At 44.7% G+C, this 17,556-nt stretch overlaps 1 protein-coding gene across 1 annotated transcript; it reads left to right on the top strand.

The window, feature by feature from the left end:
- The first annotated feature begins 374 nt into the window (after nucleotides 1–374).
- IL7R (interleukin 7 receptor) lies at nucleotides 375–17,160 on the top strand. Its single transcript, XM_074570184.1, has 8 exons — nucleotides 375–529; nucleotides 6,141–6,279; nucleotides 7,610–7,764; nucleotides 10,451–10,605; nucleotides 11,679–11,856; nucleotides 12,705–12,795; nucleotides 14,363–14,438; nucleotides 15,848–17,160. Exons 1-8 carry the CDS (start codon nucleotides 430–432, stop codon nucleotides 16,349–16,351), a joined length of 1,398 nt encoding a protein of 465 aa, XP_074426285.1. The 5' UTR covers nucleotides 375–429; the 3' UTR covers nucleotides 16,352–17,160.
- The last annotated feature ends 396 nt before the right edge of the window (nucleotides 17,161–17,556 follow it).

Below are 17,556 nucleotides of genomic sequence, written 5' to 3' on the forward strand. Positions count from 1 at the left end.
AGAATAAATAACAGCAATCATGCTTCATGTTTCATAGATGGAAGATTTTTCTCCCTTGGACCTGTGTACCTCCATAGAGAGAGAGGACTAAATCGTGCTCTCAGAGATATCAGCAGCAAAAAATCCCACTGGCCAAGCCATGACCGCTGTCCGTGAAGTGTCCTCCCAACCCACTGGACTTGACCAGATTTGGCCCAATGGGCCTGATCCAGGAGGTCCTTAGTTTTGAAGTGGGAAGCGTGTTTCAAAGTAAAAGCTCTGCAAATATCTTCACGCTGGCTTCCTGCTCTCTGCCACTAGTCATCCTTGTCGGCATGTTTACATTTCCCCTTGCCTGCGGTCTCTTTATCAGGCAATGGGTTTGTTCTGCGTCTGGTATAAAGGAAGTGAGCGCGGGTTTCGCACACACACGTACTGCACACATGCAGCATGCTCAGGATGACACAGACGAGTACAGTATTGAGCATTTTCGTCTTGTTTCTTCATACCACTTTTGGGGAAAGTGGTTGCACCTCAGCAGATGGTGATGGTGAGTCATTTCATCTTCATCTTTCCACTCATGTATGATCTTGAAAAACCTGAGTTAAGAGCTCCAAAATGCAACTGCTGGGTTAAATGTGTTAGCGTTTTAGCCTCCAGTGTCTTTCTTTTAGTGTCAGTACTTGAAGCAGATGCAGACCTTGAGGATACTTGTTTAATTTAATTCCCAAGTCTGCTGTCCTTGTAACATCCAAATTCGTATGAAATGAGGGGGACCATAGCTGTATGCACAGGGCACGCGAGAACAGACCTGTTAATCCTCTCTCATTGTATCTGGTGTTCATGTGAGGAGTTACGCCTGGGAGCAGGGAACCACTTCACTCTTCTGCAGTCCACAGTCACTCTGAGCTGCCATCCGAAAGGCATGAAGTTCTGGCTTCTCTTGCTCTTGGCAGTTTCCTCCAAAAAAAATGTTTCAATGTACCTCAAACTTAGCCCAAACTGTTCCACCTCAAAAGCCAAGCTTTTTTCTCTTTTTCTTGAAGCTATTGCATCAGGTGTATCTGGGGGATAGTCCCGATCTCCCTCGTAGTACGGCTGAACCAGTAGCTCAGCCAGGGCGTTCTCACAGCCCATAACTAAAAGCATTCATCCCTTACTCAGCAAAAAGTTATAAATTAATTCAACAGTTTAAATTTCAGCTTACTGCAGATTTCATTGTCTTATTTAGAGAAGTGAAAATTGTTTAGCATCATCAAACTCAAAAATCAAAACAAGAGCAGCAATAAAACCACTGTTTCAGTCTGCTGTCCCTTTTCTCAAAAGGGAGCTGAAAAATTGGATTTACACATCCAGTCCCAGATCTCTTAAACTCTTACTTGCCTAATACTAAACAAACGGCAGCGACAGAGCTTGTTGCACTGTGCCTGAAGGACATGGGGACTCGGTTACTGGTAGTTTTAAGGCTCCGTTCTGTGGGAGCAAAAGAGGTTTTGTTTTTTAGAAAGACAACGTCTGTGTTCCTATGCTATCTCACAGATAGTGAATCTCACTTTTCCCTGGGTGTCATGTATTATAACATGTATGTATGTACACATATGTACATACATACATATATACATAGATAGGATATGCATGTTAAGCTTTTTAATTAGAAGAAAATAGGGAGTGACTCAGAACTCTGTCTAACAATCTTGTTCTTATTTTTTTCTATTTGCCTTTTATTTATACAATCTGCAGCTGTTTAGAACCAGCTTTGGCCAGCAGCTACACGGTGAATGGTCAATGCTAGTGACTTATCACTGGTGTCACTGGGGCTTCCCAAAAGTAGATATGACGGGGCCTTTCCTTGCTTTGTCACTAATCTCCAGTAAAGCATAATTTGCTTAGAATTAAAAACAGACAGATTCAGAAAATCCCCACTGAGCAATTAGCAGCTTTTATGATTTCTTTATGGGTCTCATGGGTTTGGCCAACAAATTAAACAATCCAGGGTAAAATCACCTGTGATGGATGTTTGCCTTTCACTTCGCATCTCCAACTCGCCCTGCCTCCTGGCAAAGTGCCACCAGCCAACGCAGGCATAAGCTCGCCCTTTCTTATGGGCAGAAGAGGGAAAAGCTCATGGCTGCGCTTGCCTTCATCTCCTCCTCCCTTCTAAGAGGCAGACCACTTCCCAAGAGCTGTCCTCCAGCCTGGCAGGGGTGGTGGAGATCCCCAAAAGCCCTAAGAGAGCTACAAGTAGAGCTCAAAAGGGGCATGGGTTGGGGGAGCAGGAGGCAGTAGGCTGTGGGGTTTCATCGGCAGGACGGCTGGCTTCAGTGGTCCTCCTACCCAGACTCGTATGGTTTGTCCAACCCACATCAAAACTGTTGTGATTAAAACAAGCTCTGCCTGAAACAGACCATCACTAGAGATTTCACGTTACTCTGTCCAGGGAGATAGTCACTTAGCTCACTTTGGAAATTCTGTCACTGATCCTGCAGGTGCTTAGCAGTGCCTTTGGTTTCACACATTGGTACTCGTTCTGGTGGCTTCAGAGCTTAAAGCTGAAGCATGTCCGTAGCTTTGATATCACTCTTCTCTTGGTAAAGGCTCATGAGATTCCTGCTGTGATCTGAACCATCCAGCCAGGTGTTGTCCAAACCCAAGAGACAACCATCCCTGTGAAGTACCTGCCATGGCTATAGCTACGAGAGCAGTTTTTCTCCCAGTAGAATTCCCCTATCAGGCCCTGCCTTGATTTCAGCAGAGCCAGACTCAAGGGTCTCCCTGGTCTGGGCTTCTCAAGGAAAAAAATTATAATCTTGTAAACTTTTAATTGTGTAAAGAGTCCTTAGCAGTGTGAGTCATGTTGGAGTCATCAAAACCATTTACGTAGGGGACATTTGTGTGTGGTGTTTCTGAGGTTTAGGGAAGAAGTGTAACTGAGGCACATTTACATCAGACAGAAAAATTACTGTCAGCCCGTTGAGGAACCATACCAGATAAAGCATTTCAAATTGCTTGCTTAACAACATTCATGGGGTTTAATTACCATATATTCAATGGTTAGGATGTTATTTCCATGAACAAGGAACCACTTAATCACAATGTGAAAGTTCAATGTCAAAGGGGTAAAGTCAACTTTCCTTCCAGTGTGGCACCAAAAGTGCACTATGCTGGTTAAATATTAAATGGCTGTTTGAGCTGCAAGACAAAACCTTTTTCTCTCTTTTCATTTTGCAGTTAGCCTGCTGGAGAATGAAGTAAAATTTCTGTCACTTTTCATTATGCAAAGCATTAGTGGACAGCTGAATGACTTTTTCTGATAAGCTATTTATTAATATGGTGATTATCTGTTCTGTGCATTTATGCAAAATCTGGTATGTGTAGTTTGCATATACAGAGAGCACCAAGCGGTCTCTCTGTTATATAAAGGAAGACTAGTCATCCTAATTCATAAGTTTTAATGTTGTCTTGAGGTAGCTATGCGTATAAATAAGGCAGTCTCCTGGTAGTTGCAAGTAAAGTCGTAGAGAGGCATCAAATGTGACATATCTGTGCCTGTGGCCTTTGGGTGTATCTATCTATATAAAATATGTGGGGTTTCCATTTTATGTAGATTCATTTCATCTTACTTGTTATCCCCTGAATTTCGAATAGACTTATATCTATATGCATACACTTTTACCCACCAACATGTAACTTCGTGTAATATACATTTCTGTACATGCATGTATGCCCTGATGGCTCAGGGCTGCGTCGGTCAAGACTCTCACCTGTATGAAACTGCTGCGGGGCTTGTTCTAGGGCTGCTCTGATCTCTGCATCTCTCTCTTGAACGTGGTGGTCAAGTAGAGCAGCTTGTACGGCACCTGCTTTGTCCATGTCTGCGCTGCACAGGTTATCCCCTCACAGCATTTCATTGTCCCTGCCAGAGCCGTGGTGAGAAGGTAGGGCCAGTAATCACTTAGCACCAGTTGCTCGTGGTGGCAAATGGCCACTGTATCTCAGCTCGGGGGATAGGCCTGCCCCTGTGTTCTGGATTGATGCAACATCAGATGGTCTCCCATCCCTCCTACTGCCCACTATGGGTGCTGGTGGCAGTAGCCCCCTTCCTACCCCTGCCCGCACAGCTTTTGCATTTTTCTCTGCATTCCTGATTGACTTATTTCTAATTGAATTTCTTCTCTTATTCGAAACCTGACTCCAGATGCACCTCAGCTCTGAGGCCAGGAGAAAGTACTGCTGACAGTGACCCTGTGGGGTCATGCTCTTGTATTTTAAAGCAATCGAAAAACTCTCCCCTTCTTTCTCACTGCTGTCAAACCAAGACCATTTTAGATCTTTGGATGTGCTCCCATGTCAGACAAGTTCTGGGTCTCCCTGTATGCTGGCAGGATTGGTCAGGGATCATAGGACATCACCGGCAGAACTATGCATCACGGTATCCAAGCAGCTGGTCACCCCTCTGTGATCCAATTCACCTGGGTGACAGCAGACAAGACCATTATTTTTTCTGGGAGACATTTTCCATTTGAAATCTTTGCTCAGTCATTTCCCCACACCATTTGTGAGTGTGAATCACTGATACCCCCCAAGCAGCAGAGGTCTCATTCTCCCTGCGGCAGGTGTCCCGTGTGGCAATGGCACATCTGAGGAGTGGGTAGGAGAGGACCAAGAAGGGGACCAGGAATAGTCCCTGGACACAGGGAAGAGGGTTACATATCGCCACAGCTACCCTTAACCACCAGTAAAAGGAGACAGGGGCATTCCTGCCCCGAGGATCTGCTGAAGGGGTCATGGCAATGACCCTTTCCCTCTCCGCTCGGCTACTGTGGGTGAGGTTCATGAAATGAGGCTGAATTGGCAGTTTCCGCTGGAGAGGACTCCTCTCAGACGCATCGGTTTTTGCTTCACTGACCTCATACCTGCTAAGTGTAGGACTTGAGATATATGCTTTTACTCAAATCGCAATTGTTTTATTAGTCATCGAAGCAAATTTGCAGGAAGCCACACATTCTGTCAGAAAGTCAGAGCTTTCCCTCCTGAGCCCAAATTTGTGACATGTCAGAAAACTTCGCAAGTACAACCAAAATGGGGCTTAATTGCTCCATGACACCAAAATACTCTTGGTTTCCTAAAACCATCCATACCATTTTCCAGTATTCACAGGAACCTGGTGGCAGGCCAGACATTCCCAGCACGGGCAGAGGCCAGGCAGGGACAGGGGGACGCTGCCCAGCTGCTCTCAGCTGTCTGCAATGCGGCTGGTCCTCACGCAGGGGCAGCAACGGCAACAGCCGAGCCTGCATCCTTGGCTGTGGGTCTGCCTCTTGGGAGCTACAAGGCGTTTGATGTACTTACAGGCTGTCCTGAGCTGAAATTCCTGTACAAATAACTCCTATTGAAACTAACCCTTGCTCTTGAGTAGGTGTGAGCCTCGAGCACCAGCCCCAGATACCTCTGTCAGTGAACATGCGAATATATCCCCCAGTGCATATTTCTGTTCCCTTTATTGTCAAGAGTGTTTTGGTTCTGGACTTGAATATCCTGCCTTCAATAGGCATCAGGAACACAGTTAGCTCACAAGGGTACCAGCATTTTGTGGTTCCTAATAGGAAAACCTGTTTCAGAAAGTTCTGAGATAATTTTCACATGGAGTAGGTCCTGCTTTTATCCTGGTATAACGTTTATGCGTAACTTTTAAAAAAGAATACCCTGTCCCTGTCTCAAACTTAGGAGGAATTAAACTGCAGAGCGGACAATATATTTTCTCTGTTTTACGCTTGACACTGGGACTTTTTCACAGAGGTTTCCAGGTTGACATCAGCACTCCTCTTTGCCCGTGTTTAGTAGAAAAAGAACAGACATAGGGTGTCTCATCTGACCAAGCCATCTGCGACACAGTGTCTTTTTATAGTTCACAGGTCCATGATGCAGAATGTACCTTTATGCGTGGTAAGTGTGTGGGCTTCACTGGCGTGCAGGGAGAGCAACCTTGAAAGGTGCAAGTGGCTTTTAATTTCATTTTGAACAAGCTTTCTTTGCTTCTTACAAAACAGGTGGGTTGATCCTTTCAGGCAACTACGTAAAGAAACAGCCTCCTATGCAGTGGAGCTGCAAATCGAATGCACTTACAGGTTTGCTTCAGTAACATCCTGCGAATCTCTCCTTAGGGACTTTTGGAGATGACGAGCCAGACAACTTTGACATCAACTGCTTCAGCCAGCTGGAGTTTAAGGATTCCTACAGCAGCCTGACCTGCAATTTTACCGAGCTGCCTCCTCACAACACTAACTATACCTTGGCCCTGTGGTAAGCACTGTCAGTCCGTCCTTTGGTAAACTTCTGGGAAGAGAAATGCTAAGCACCAGTGCGTCGTGTTACCGTATGCTGGGAAAAAGGAGCAGGCAAAATTCTGTTTCAGAGTGTTTACCAAGTTTGAATACTATATTCAGCAAAGAAGAAGGGTTTACGGAAACAGAACATAACTCCCTAATAAGGAGCTGGGAGGGTCTTTAAAGGGCATTGTAACGTCTCCAATAGTCCTGATTTTGCCTCCGTTGCACTCAAATACCTGTAATTATGGAAGTAGCCCAGCATGAACCGAGAGCATTTTATCTTTAAATTAAATGTTTTTGAAAGGCCGAACTTAAGCCTTTATCAAGTGAAAAGTAAAAATGTTTTTGAAGAGGCAGATCCTTTCCACAGAACATTCTTTGGCAAGATGGCTGATTTTCCACTGCGGGGAAAATGCCTTTATCTAGGTCAAGACAAAAATTAAGCAATTGTCTTTGCACACACAGACATGTAAAAAACATGCTAGAATGAGCATACAAAACCCCAACAGTTACCAAGCATATCAGTCATCTCCACTTCTTGTCGAGGCCTTGAAACTCTTTTCCACCTTTTTTTAACTGATGCAGCTAGCTGAGGAAGCTCGGATTTTATTTCTTTAGCATACTTCTGCTTTTCCTTTTGCCTGTTTTTCCTGAAACTGAAAGTTCTGTGGCAGCCAGCAGAAGTGGATTTTTAATTTTTTTTAATCTTGCTATTCTAATCACTACTTAATTTTTTTCCATCTAGTTTATTAGAATTTTTCTATTTTCGTGGGATTTATTCTGGATTTTGATTGAAATTTTATGGAGACCTCAAACATGGGAGTCACACAGATTGAGGAACACCCAGATATATTTCCATGTCTGAAACAGTGCCATATGACTCCTTTCATGGCTTGGCTGACTATTTACCCTCTATTTGCCACACTTCAGCCAATAAGAAATTTCTCTTTATCTTCAGTGAGCATCCAAATCTATTGCCCTATACATAAAAATGGCAGAAGTAAGATAATTTTTAAAGATACAAAGGTTTTTAAGACATACATCTCCAATTTAATAATTGCATTTTTTTTCATTTGAGAGCTCAAGGGCTCTAACTGTGATTCGTGTCACTGGATTATTGTGCTAAAAGACCATGAGGGAAAACACTATCAATCTTTTAAACTCCTTATTTGCATGGCATTATTTCTTATTTCACATGGAGTGTCACTTCACTCAATGCTAAATGAACAACAGGGATTTGTCCCTTACTATATAGTTATAGTAACACTGATAAGAAATTAACGTTGTGTCACTTCGGTCAACAGTACCAAGGAAGACAGCAATTATGTGTGCTTCAACATGGAGAAACAGGAAGATGTGTATTTCTTACAATTCACTGATATACTCTCAAATAAAGACATTTGTATGAGCTCTGAGATGAAGAGAATGGTCTGCAGGAGTCTGGTTGTAACTGACATTGGTAAGACACTTAACATTTTGGGCATTTTTAAGATATAGGTGTTACTGGGGAAAAAAATAGCCCAGCGCAAAGTCTAGTCATCAATCTGGATGACACAGAGGCACAGCAAAACAGTGCCCTAGCAGGACACATAGCCTCAGATTGGGGTGTTCCCTTTGCTTCAAAGCCAAACATGATTAACCTCCATTCAAAATGCACAGCAGAATTCTGCCGTATTATAACACTCTGCCCAGACCTGGACATAGACCAAATCATGCACATGGGCGAAGCAGCTGTTCCTGAGCGTGGATGAACTCTCAAGCAGAGGTGTTATGTTCATCTCTTGCTAGTGATTGTGCAGTTTCAGGACTGATCACCCCAAGTCTAGCATGAGCACGGTAGCACAGGGACTGCAAGGTTGCAAGATCTCACTTTTTCACACCTAGCTCCTTGGTGGAGCCTGTTGTATGAATGAGGTGCTCAGGCATCCTGCAATGTGGAAGGACCACCAAGAACCTGTGAATGGGCTCATCAAAGCCACATTAGGGACCTGCCTGAGCAAAGAAACATGGAACTAGGGAGAAGAGGACCTCCTTAGGACTTATCTCTCTTGGGAACAGGTCTCATTTGAGGGTTGCAGAGAAGCCCGTGTAGAGCAGCTCCATTCTGCTCTGGTGCCACATTGCTTTGCCTTCCTTTGGCAATAGGTACTGCGTCATCCCTCTCTTATGAAACATTTCTGCCCCGGTCCAATAGTTTTTAATAATCTTACAATGCAGCTTATGGTCCTGCCTGGACCATCTCTGGTGGTCACAGAATCACAGAATGGTTCGGGTTGGAAGGGACCTTAAAGATCATCTAGTTCCAACCCCCCCTGCCATGGGCAGGGACACCTCCCACTAGACCAGGCTGCTCAAAGCCTCATCCAGCCTGGCCTTGAACACTTCCAGGGACGGGGCATCCGCAACTTCCCTGGGCAACCTGTGCCAGTGCTTCACCAACCTTACTGTAAAGAATTTTTTCCTGATATCCAATCTAAATCTACCCTCTTTCAGCTTGAGGCCATTACCCCATGTCCTATCATTACACTCCCTGATAAAGAGTCCCTCCACATCCTTTCTGTAGGTCCCCTTTAGGTACTAGAAGGCTGCTATAAGGTCCCCTCGGAGCCTTCTCTTCTCCAGGCTGAACAACCCCAACTGTCTCAGCCTCTCTTCATAGACGAGGTGCTCCAGCCCTCTGATCATCTTCATGGCCCTCCTCTGGACCTGTTCCAACAGGTCTATGTCCTTCTTGTGCTGAGGGCTCCAGAGCCGGCTGCAGTACTCCAGGTGGGGTCTCACCAGAGCAGAGTAGAGGGGCAGAATCACCTCCCTCAACCTGCTGGCCACGCTGCTTTTGATGCAGCCCAGGATGTGGGTGGCTGCCTGGGCTGCAAGCACACATTGCTGGCTCATGTCCAGCTTTTCATCCACCAGTACCCCCAAGTCCTTTTCCGCAGGGCTGCTCTCTATCACATCATCCCCCAGCCTGTACTGATAATGAGGATTGTCCCGACCCAAGTGTAGGACCTTGCACTTGGCCTGGTTGAACTTCATGAGTTTCGCACAGGCCCACCCTCTATTTCATCCAGGTCCCTCTGGATGGCATCCCTTCCCTCCATCGTGTCGACCGTGCCACACAGCTTGGTGTCGTCGACAGACTTGCTGAGGGTGCACTCAGTCTCACCGTCCATGTCACCAACAAAGATGTTAAACAGCACTGACCCCTGAGGAATGCCACTCATCATCGGTTTCCATGTAGACATTGAGCCATTGACTGCAACCCTTTGAGTGTGGCCATCTAGCCAGTTGCTTATCCACTGAGTGGTCCATCCATCAAATCCATGTTTTTCCAATTTAGAGACCAGGTCTCTCATCTGGAAACTGCAGGCTTTGCATGGAAGAATTAAGTATTTAGGGGTTGCCAAAGGAGTGGGCATAATTTCTGGCTATATGCATTTTCCTGAGAGGAAAGAGGTGTGGGGTCTCTGTTCCTGTGAGAGCTGATGTACCTTACGTGGTGCATTCAGGAAGCCCTCAGTGGCACAGACACAGGTCCCTGCAGGTCTCAGGCACAGACTCCAGCATTTTGGACTTGAGATACTTGCACGGGTGGTCATTTGACAGAGTCTCCTGCAGACCAGGTCAGGTGTGTGTTCATAGTGAGGGCCTGGAGACACAGCCCCCTCTGCTATATCTAACACTGTTATATATTGTCCCTTCTCTGTCCCTTTGCCCTGATGGCCACCAACACTTGTACCCATACGCTCCTCATAGCAGCAGTTTTGCCATGGGGTCTCTGTCTCAGAGCACTAGTTAGAAGGACTGAATTTCAAGTCTTCAAGCAACGCTACCACAGGGGTGGGCATGCTCAGGAATTGCTTTCAAAGGCTAAATGTCACATTCCTAGGAAGTGCCATCCCTGCTGGTCACACTGCTGCTCCAGCAGGTCAAACCCAAGCCCCTCTCAGGACCATGGTGTAAGGACGAGCTGGGGCTCAGCACGAGGCTCACCCAGCTCAGGCCAGCCCTCGCTCAAGATAGGTCACCCTGCAGGGCCTGCAACTTGAAGTGGACTTTTTTCTTTTTTTACTTTTCAAAACCTGTTCATTTTGTAGTAACATTATTCTACTCCTGATATGTTCCTGGTTTGTTATCATTTGCAGTTAAACCTGAAGTACCATTCGATATAAACATCACATACCAAAAGGAGGCAAATGAGTATCTTATTCATTATAGCACACCACACTCATGGAAGAAGTACTTAAAGGACAAATTAATACACCAAATAGCCTATCGGCAGGAAGAAAGTACTTGGAAGGTAAGTGATGATGGATTGGTGATCTTACACTAATATCCAAAATTAAACATTATCAGAAATACCAGTATGAGGTTAAAACCTTAAAGTCTGCATTTCTACTGTTCTCCAGCTGAAAGCTTGGAAAGGTGCAATATTTGGCACCTCGAAATTTCATCAGTCAAAATGATTCCAGACCAACAGCACCCATGTCTATTAGACACTTCTCTGGGCTAACGAAGTTTCATTCATTTGTACTTTGCAGTGGGAAGAGAAGACATAATGTAATGAACCATTCTAAGTGTTTGGATGTCTTGCCCTTTGCTGCAGTGGTTTTGCTCTTATTTTCTGTGCTCGTGAGTCAGTAAATCATACGACCCCTTTTCTTATTTAGCAACAGCTTATTTGTGTCCCTTTTTCACTGAGCCTCTCCAGGCTTTGGGTGCAGCCCTGCAGCTCTCCCACCCTCTGACCATCTTTCGGGCTGTAGCTGCCTGTGAATTGGATCTGGTTTGGGCTGAGGAGCTGCTGGTTCCTCTGTGTCCCCTGTCACAAGAGCAGCTGTGCAAACACCCATCCAGATGGGAGGTGGTTGAAAGAGTGGACTATACCAGGTTTTTACAGAGGGAACACAGGAGAAGCATAACTAGAAAAAGAAAAGGATTCAGGCAACCAAATACATTGAAATGAAGAGCACTAGAGCAGCACTGCAGAATTTCATCTTCTTTTCTGCAGCTGCTCTTTCAGAATTGTCTTTTTATGCCGCACAAATGTAGTTTTTCCCCTCTCTCTTCTGAGCCTTCCCAGGGAAGTGTATTTTTCCCACTGCAATGTTGGCAGTAGCAAAGCACAGTTAATACCTCCAGCTGTTTTCCAGAGAGCTTTTACATTAGTCTCTCTTCTCAAAACTGCCTGGACTACCTTGCTATTAAGCTAGACTGATGCTGTGATGACCACCGGTATAATAACCAAAGACACGGAGCAAAGGGCACAGTACTGCAGGGATGCACCTGATCTTGCACATTTTGCTGAAGCTCAAATATACTTCTCCTGTGTCTTCTAGAAAAATAATTGGCATTTTTTTTGTGTGTGTTTAGACAATCAAATCACCATACCTTCAGGTGAAGTTACTGGGGAAAAACCTCAAAAATGACGCATCGTATGAGGTGAAAGTACGTTCGCAGCCCAATGGAGATTATTTTAAGGGCATGTGGAGCGAATGGAGCACTTCCAAAAGCTTCAGGACCGCAAAGGAGCAGCACTCCACAAAGAGCAGTAAGGGCAGAAACCACTTTGGTCCACCTGGAAGAAAGCAGAGCTAGGGGTCCCCGGCTCCCTGGCCAGCCCTGGTGGCAGCAGTGACGAGAGCATGGGGAGGGAAGAGCTCACGGCCACAGCAGGGTCAGCCCTCACAGCACCCCAAGGAAATGACCCAGAAGGCGACTGTATCGCTCTGGTCTGGGACTGACTCTTCACGTGAAGCTAAATCCTAAATCTCCCCACAAGATCAGATGAAGTGCTGCTGTAAGGGCACGAGGGGGGCAAAGGGAGGTGAAGCCTGACTCACTGCTGCTTGCTGACTGCTGGTGTGCAGGGAGAAGGACCAGCTTGCACTGAGCATTTTAGAGCACAAAGAGTGGTGGAACATGACCCATTTCAGGGCCCTGGATTTGTGTGTGAACATGGCACGTTAATAACCAATACGATACGGCATAAAACCTCATCATTGCACTTGTAAACATGAATAAGCCTTCTGGTCCTTGAGGTCCCTTCAGTCCCCAGGGGCACCTCAGCATTACGTGTGTTTGGAGTTGTGTCAGTGCTGCTGTAAGGATGTGGTGAGCGGTGGGCTTCAACACGCTGGAGCTGACAGCAGACTTTGAGCTGCTTTAATCCAGCCTGAGAACCAGTTTAGAGCTCGGTGAAGTGCTGATGCTCTGAGAGTCTACCTCTGCCCTCCTTCAGCGAGGCAGGAGAAACGCACCACTGAACCAGTCTAATGATAGACAAGTGCAATGATTGGCATTAATTCCTAATTTATTGCCTGAAGAGACAGTACAGTTACGTTGGCTTAACAGTGAGACATTTACATGCATTGGCCGGTGTTCTTTGTTTTTCTTTAGATAGCAGTGTGGTCGTGGTTATACTCTCCATCCTGGGATTCATGCTGTCCATTGTCATGATTTTCCTGGTCATAACTTTCTGGGAAAATAGGTAAGCTAAGTCTCTTTGTATCAGAAAAAGTGTTGGACGCCAATCCTGTTCTGAAAGTCTTATTGCTTTCCCTGTTATACTTGTGAACTATTCTCTTTCCATCTCTGGACCTGTATATCAAGCCGAAAGCAGGCAAAGAGTAGAAGTGGGCATTACAAGGGAGAGTGTTGGCAGGCAGAAGATGACCTGCCACTTTGAGCAGACTTCAGTCTTGGGCTTGAAACACTGGGACTTTTGGGGAGCTAAAGTCACCACAGAACACTTACAGAGTCAGTGTCTCACTGGAGGCAAATTTGACTCAAAAGCTTCAAAAAAGATCCAGAAAAGAAAGCGACCTGTGGGTTTTAGTAAAGTCCCAAGAGGTGTGGAAACGGTATATGGGGGAGATTGCCTCTTTCCCTTTCACAGGCTGAGTCAGTGGGGTGTTCGCTCTGCAGCGCTTTCAGAAGCAGCTGGGCAGAGCTCTCTGCAACAAGGGCTTGATGGCATCTGCCACAACCACAGCTGGGTCCACATCCAGCCATGTGGTGAAACCAGGCTCCACGTCCCCCACCGAAGCGGTCACAGCAGAAGTGGGACTGGATATACATTCAATATGTGGGCAGTCCTTTGTCTGCATTGGTGTTTTTTTTTCATATATTGACTACACAGCAGTAGATAGATAGATAGATAGATAGATAGATAGATAGATAGATAGATAGATTTTTGAATATAGAATATGTAGGTGACAAATATAAGAAAATTAACAGATACATAGATAATCTGCTGAAACCAGAATGTGAAGTGAAAATGTCCCACGTTTAACCTTAGGAGATGAACTGCTGAAAAAACAGGCTTTTAGACTTTTTGAACACAGACTTTTCCCTTTTAAAAAGTGGAAGCTTTACGACATGTGTGTATATATTCCCACATATACAGACACATATATGAAAAAAAATATATTCATATACATCTATAGCTACATTTACATCACTGCAACTTTGAATGTCGGTTGGGCTATGTTCTCTAGATGCATCGGAGCTGAGGGTTTCCAGCAGCACAACACGAGAACTTTGCTAATCAAGGCAGTAAAAATTAGACCTGTGGGACCTTGTGGGACAAGGCTACAATACAGATATCCGAAGCACAGATAGCTGGCCAAAGAGTGGGACAATATGCGGTTCTTTGACTTATGTAAACATGCAAAGGCAAATATCAGCAAATTTGTGCTTTAACCACAGACTTTTTTTCACTTGCAGCAATTGGTTTCACCATGCAAAACCCTGTTAACACAGCTAGATGCAAATGAGCTCTTTGCCAGCATAATTGGCTGCTTTTCCAGTACTTGGTGAAGTGTCTTCCTTGAACTGTGACAATTTGCGCACACAAAAGAATAATGACTATTCAGTGACCTTTATAACTCCTCTTCTCCTGCCTTTGTTTTATTCTGAGGCCTCTCTGTCATTTTTCTGGGTAATGCAAGCCAGCCCGAAGGCTTTGTGAGAATTAGTACAAATGTGAACCTCTGATTCTCAACATGTCCCTCTTTTGCTGCTGTTGAACTCCTTTTTGTCTACTGTTGTTCCAGGATCAAGCCTGCTGTGTGGCCAAACCTTCCTGATCATAAAAAAACTCTGGAGCAACTATGCAAGAAGCCAAAAAATGTATGTACATGCACTGTTGTTTTCACCTAAGTATAGACTAATGGTTACAAAACTAACACTCATGAGAGACAGAACATGCATTTGCTGCATGAACTGAGACATCTTTCAGAAATTACTTCTCCATTTCACTGAAGAGAGACCACATTTGCACAGGCAGATGCTACTCATGGGTATGGAAACAACAGAAAATTCAATTAGTGCCTGAGCTTTGGCTTGTGCAAAGTAACTACATAGGGATAGAGAACTTTCTATATGAAGAAAGGTTGAAGGAATTGAGCTTGTTTATAGAAAAGAGGAAGCTCTTTTCTATAAATAGAATTGTGATTAGTAGTCACAAACTAATCACAAACTTCCAATATCTAAAGTTTAGGCAGAGAGATGGTGGAGCTGCTCTTGCCACAAGGCTGCATGGTGACAGGACTAGAGGCGACAGGCACATGTTGCTTCAGGGCAAATTTCATCTGGGTATAAGAACAAAATTCTTTCTCTCTGGGAACAATTAAACATTGTGTAGGTTGCCCAGAGAAGAGGTAGGTTCTCCTTTGCTGGAAATGTTCAAGGCTTGGCTTGGTAGGGCTTTGGATAACCCAATCCAGGTCCTGCTTCTGGCAGAAGGTTGGACCAGTTGGACTCCAGAGGTCCTTTCCAACCAAGATGCTTCGGTGATTCTATGAAACTGTGATCATGGGGCTGGATGAGGACCCTTTGCAAACATCTCTGGTGATGCCCATGTACCCTTACACAGCCAGCAGAATTGCTCATACGCCATGCAGTACATGAACTGCTTTGCCAGATAAAAGCCAGATGGACAAATGATACAAACTGTAAAGTGTGGGATTAACCCATTGCTTTAAAACTATAGTGCGTTATTTCACTATGGAACTCATCGCCTCTATTCTCTCCACTTGGTACATTATTAGCATGTTCTTAATTTAATAAGAGGTCTAAGACGGCTCTCCCACCCGCTGTGCTCCGCAGCACAGGGATTCATAATGTGTGTCAGGAAGCTGTGGCAAACTTTTGCTTCCCTCACTGCTAAATTAGGAAGGTAAAACTGAAAGGAACTGCCTTGGTCGGCAGACTTATTCCTGTGAAACGGCAGGCATGCAACAGATGCGTGGCTCGGGAAAGTCTCTGAAACACCAGTTCCCACCACGTTGCATAGAGCATAAAACGCTCTCCAGTGGTGAAGCCTGCAGGAGGCCACTCAATAGATTCAGATTAAAATGGAAAAGGATTTTAATCCATGTGATAGTTTATTCTCTGCTAATGTATTGTTCAGCTCAGGGTTACTTTCAGAGTTAAAGAAATAATAAATACCCTCTAAAGTCAAATGAATTATCTAAGTATCTTTTCTCTTAAGCTAGTAGCCATTGTTAACTGACCGTGCTGTTCCCTTTGCCATGCAGAATTTTGATATAAGCTTTAATGCAGAGAGTTTTGGTTACGTTCATATCCATAAAGTGGATGGCATTCGAGCAAAAGCTGAACTGGAAAATTTCCTGCAGCCATCAACTGCCCCAGAGACAAACCTTCCAGAAAAATTTAGGAGCGGATCAGACCTGAAGCTGATCCCCGCGATGACAGACAAAAGCAACCTGAACCTGTCTGTGACTTATGGAGGAATCTGGCCAGCTGACGCCCTGCACAGACTCCTGGGCACCAGCCAGCCTGCGGTCACCGAAGGAAACGAAGGCTCCAGCACATACGAGGTGTGCCGCAGCAACAGGGTGCCCCTGTGCGATGATGGTTTCAACCCTTCCTCTGCTCCTCTCCCAGATCCCTCTGGCCAGTCTGGACCAGAGCCCCTCAATGGTGACAATGTGTCCCAGATGCTGCCTACCAGTGAAACGAGGTCACCAAACAACGAGGAAGCCTATGTCACAATGTCTAGCTTCTACAAAATTCAGTAAAACCTTACAGGAATGACAGTGTACCGTTTTTTCCCTAACAAGCAGGACAGTGAAGATTTCTGGTTTGTTTTCATGCACGCTGTAAATTCCCACCTCCGCCACGCAGCCTACTCGCAGTGCAATGGTATACCTGCAAGGAAGTGGGTTCTCACACATTTCAGTTACAAGTGGCCTAAACTTACCTCTCAGCATGTCGGTAGCAATCTCCACTGCAGCAGAAACTAAATTTAATTCAAACTGACTTTAATCCTCAAATTTGATTAATCCAGAGCAATGACACTGCAGTCCTAGCAGAGGATCACAGCATTTCTCGTGAAACTTAATGAACTCTTCTGCACAGCATGTCTCATAAAACTTAATGAACTCTTCGTTAATCTCTTGGTTGCAGAGTTAAGCTCTTACTAATGCCTAAGCAATAAATACAGCAACAAATTCAAGTTAAATGGAATCCAATCTCTTTTAAACAGTGGTAGGTCAAGAGTAACCCCTCTGCAGCCAGTGGAAGTCCATGAGTTTGCAAAACACCAGTAACCCAGACTTGCTATCAAGAATTAGTTGCCTGGGGACAAGGCTCTTTGCTGAGTCCCCAGGAAAAAGGGCACATGGACTCACTTTAGGAAAATGTTTTCTCAGACTGATTTTTTTTTTCTTTTCAAGAGAGACAGATTAAAACAAAGCAAAATCCAACATTCCACTACTTTTTGTTGTTGGTAAAGATCTGCTCAAGCCAATTTTAGGATCCACAGGTACTTCTGTTAGTGCTATATATTAAAGAGTTTCAGTATTTCATGTACTAGCAATGTTTATCTAAGAAAACAGAACAAAATCAATGAAAAGCAAAGGCCCATCTCTTCCTATAAACTGAATTGGGGCTCTAAAAGGCAAGATGCTGTCTTTCTCTGTGGCTCTTCTGCAAGCATTAGCGCAGAATTTAAGTACTTTCCAGGACAAAAGGGCTCAGTGACCTTGTTTGCTTACAAGCATTATTCCCAATAGCTGTGGCTGCATGACAATACTTTGAATTTGGCCGGGCAATGTTCTCATGCAACCTCTGATTTAGGAAGATGGATGGAGTGTCATGGATCCTGAGAGTGATCAGAAGACCTATGTTTTTTTAAAAATACTTTGTAAATTTGCCTGGAGTAAAAAAGTGCGTTTTCTACTTTTTTTATTTTATTATATTTTATTTTATTTTATTTTGCATT

Source organism: Larus michahellis, chromosome Z (genome assembly GCF_964199755.1).
Source record: "Larus michahellis chromosome Z, bLarMic1.1, whole genome shotgun sequence".
Taxonomy (NCBI): Eukaryota; Metazoa; Chordata; class Aves; order Charadriiformes; family Laridae; genus Larus; species Larus michahellis.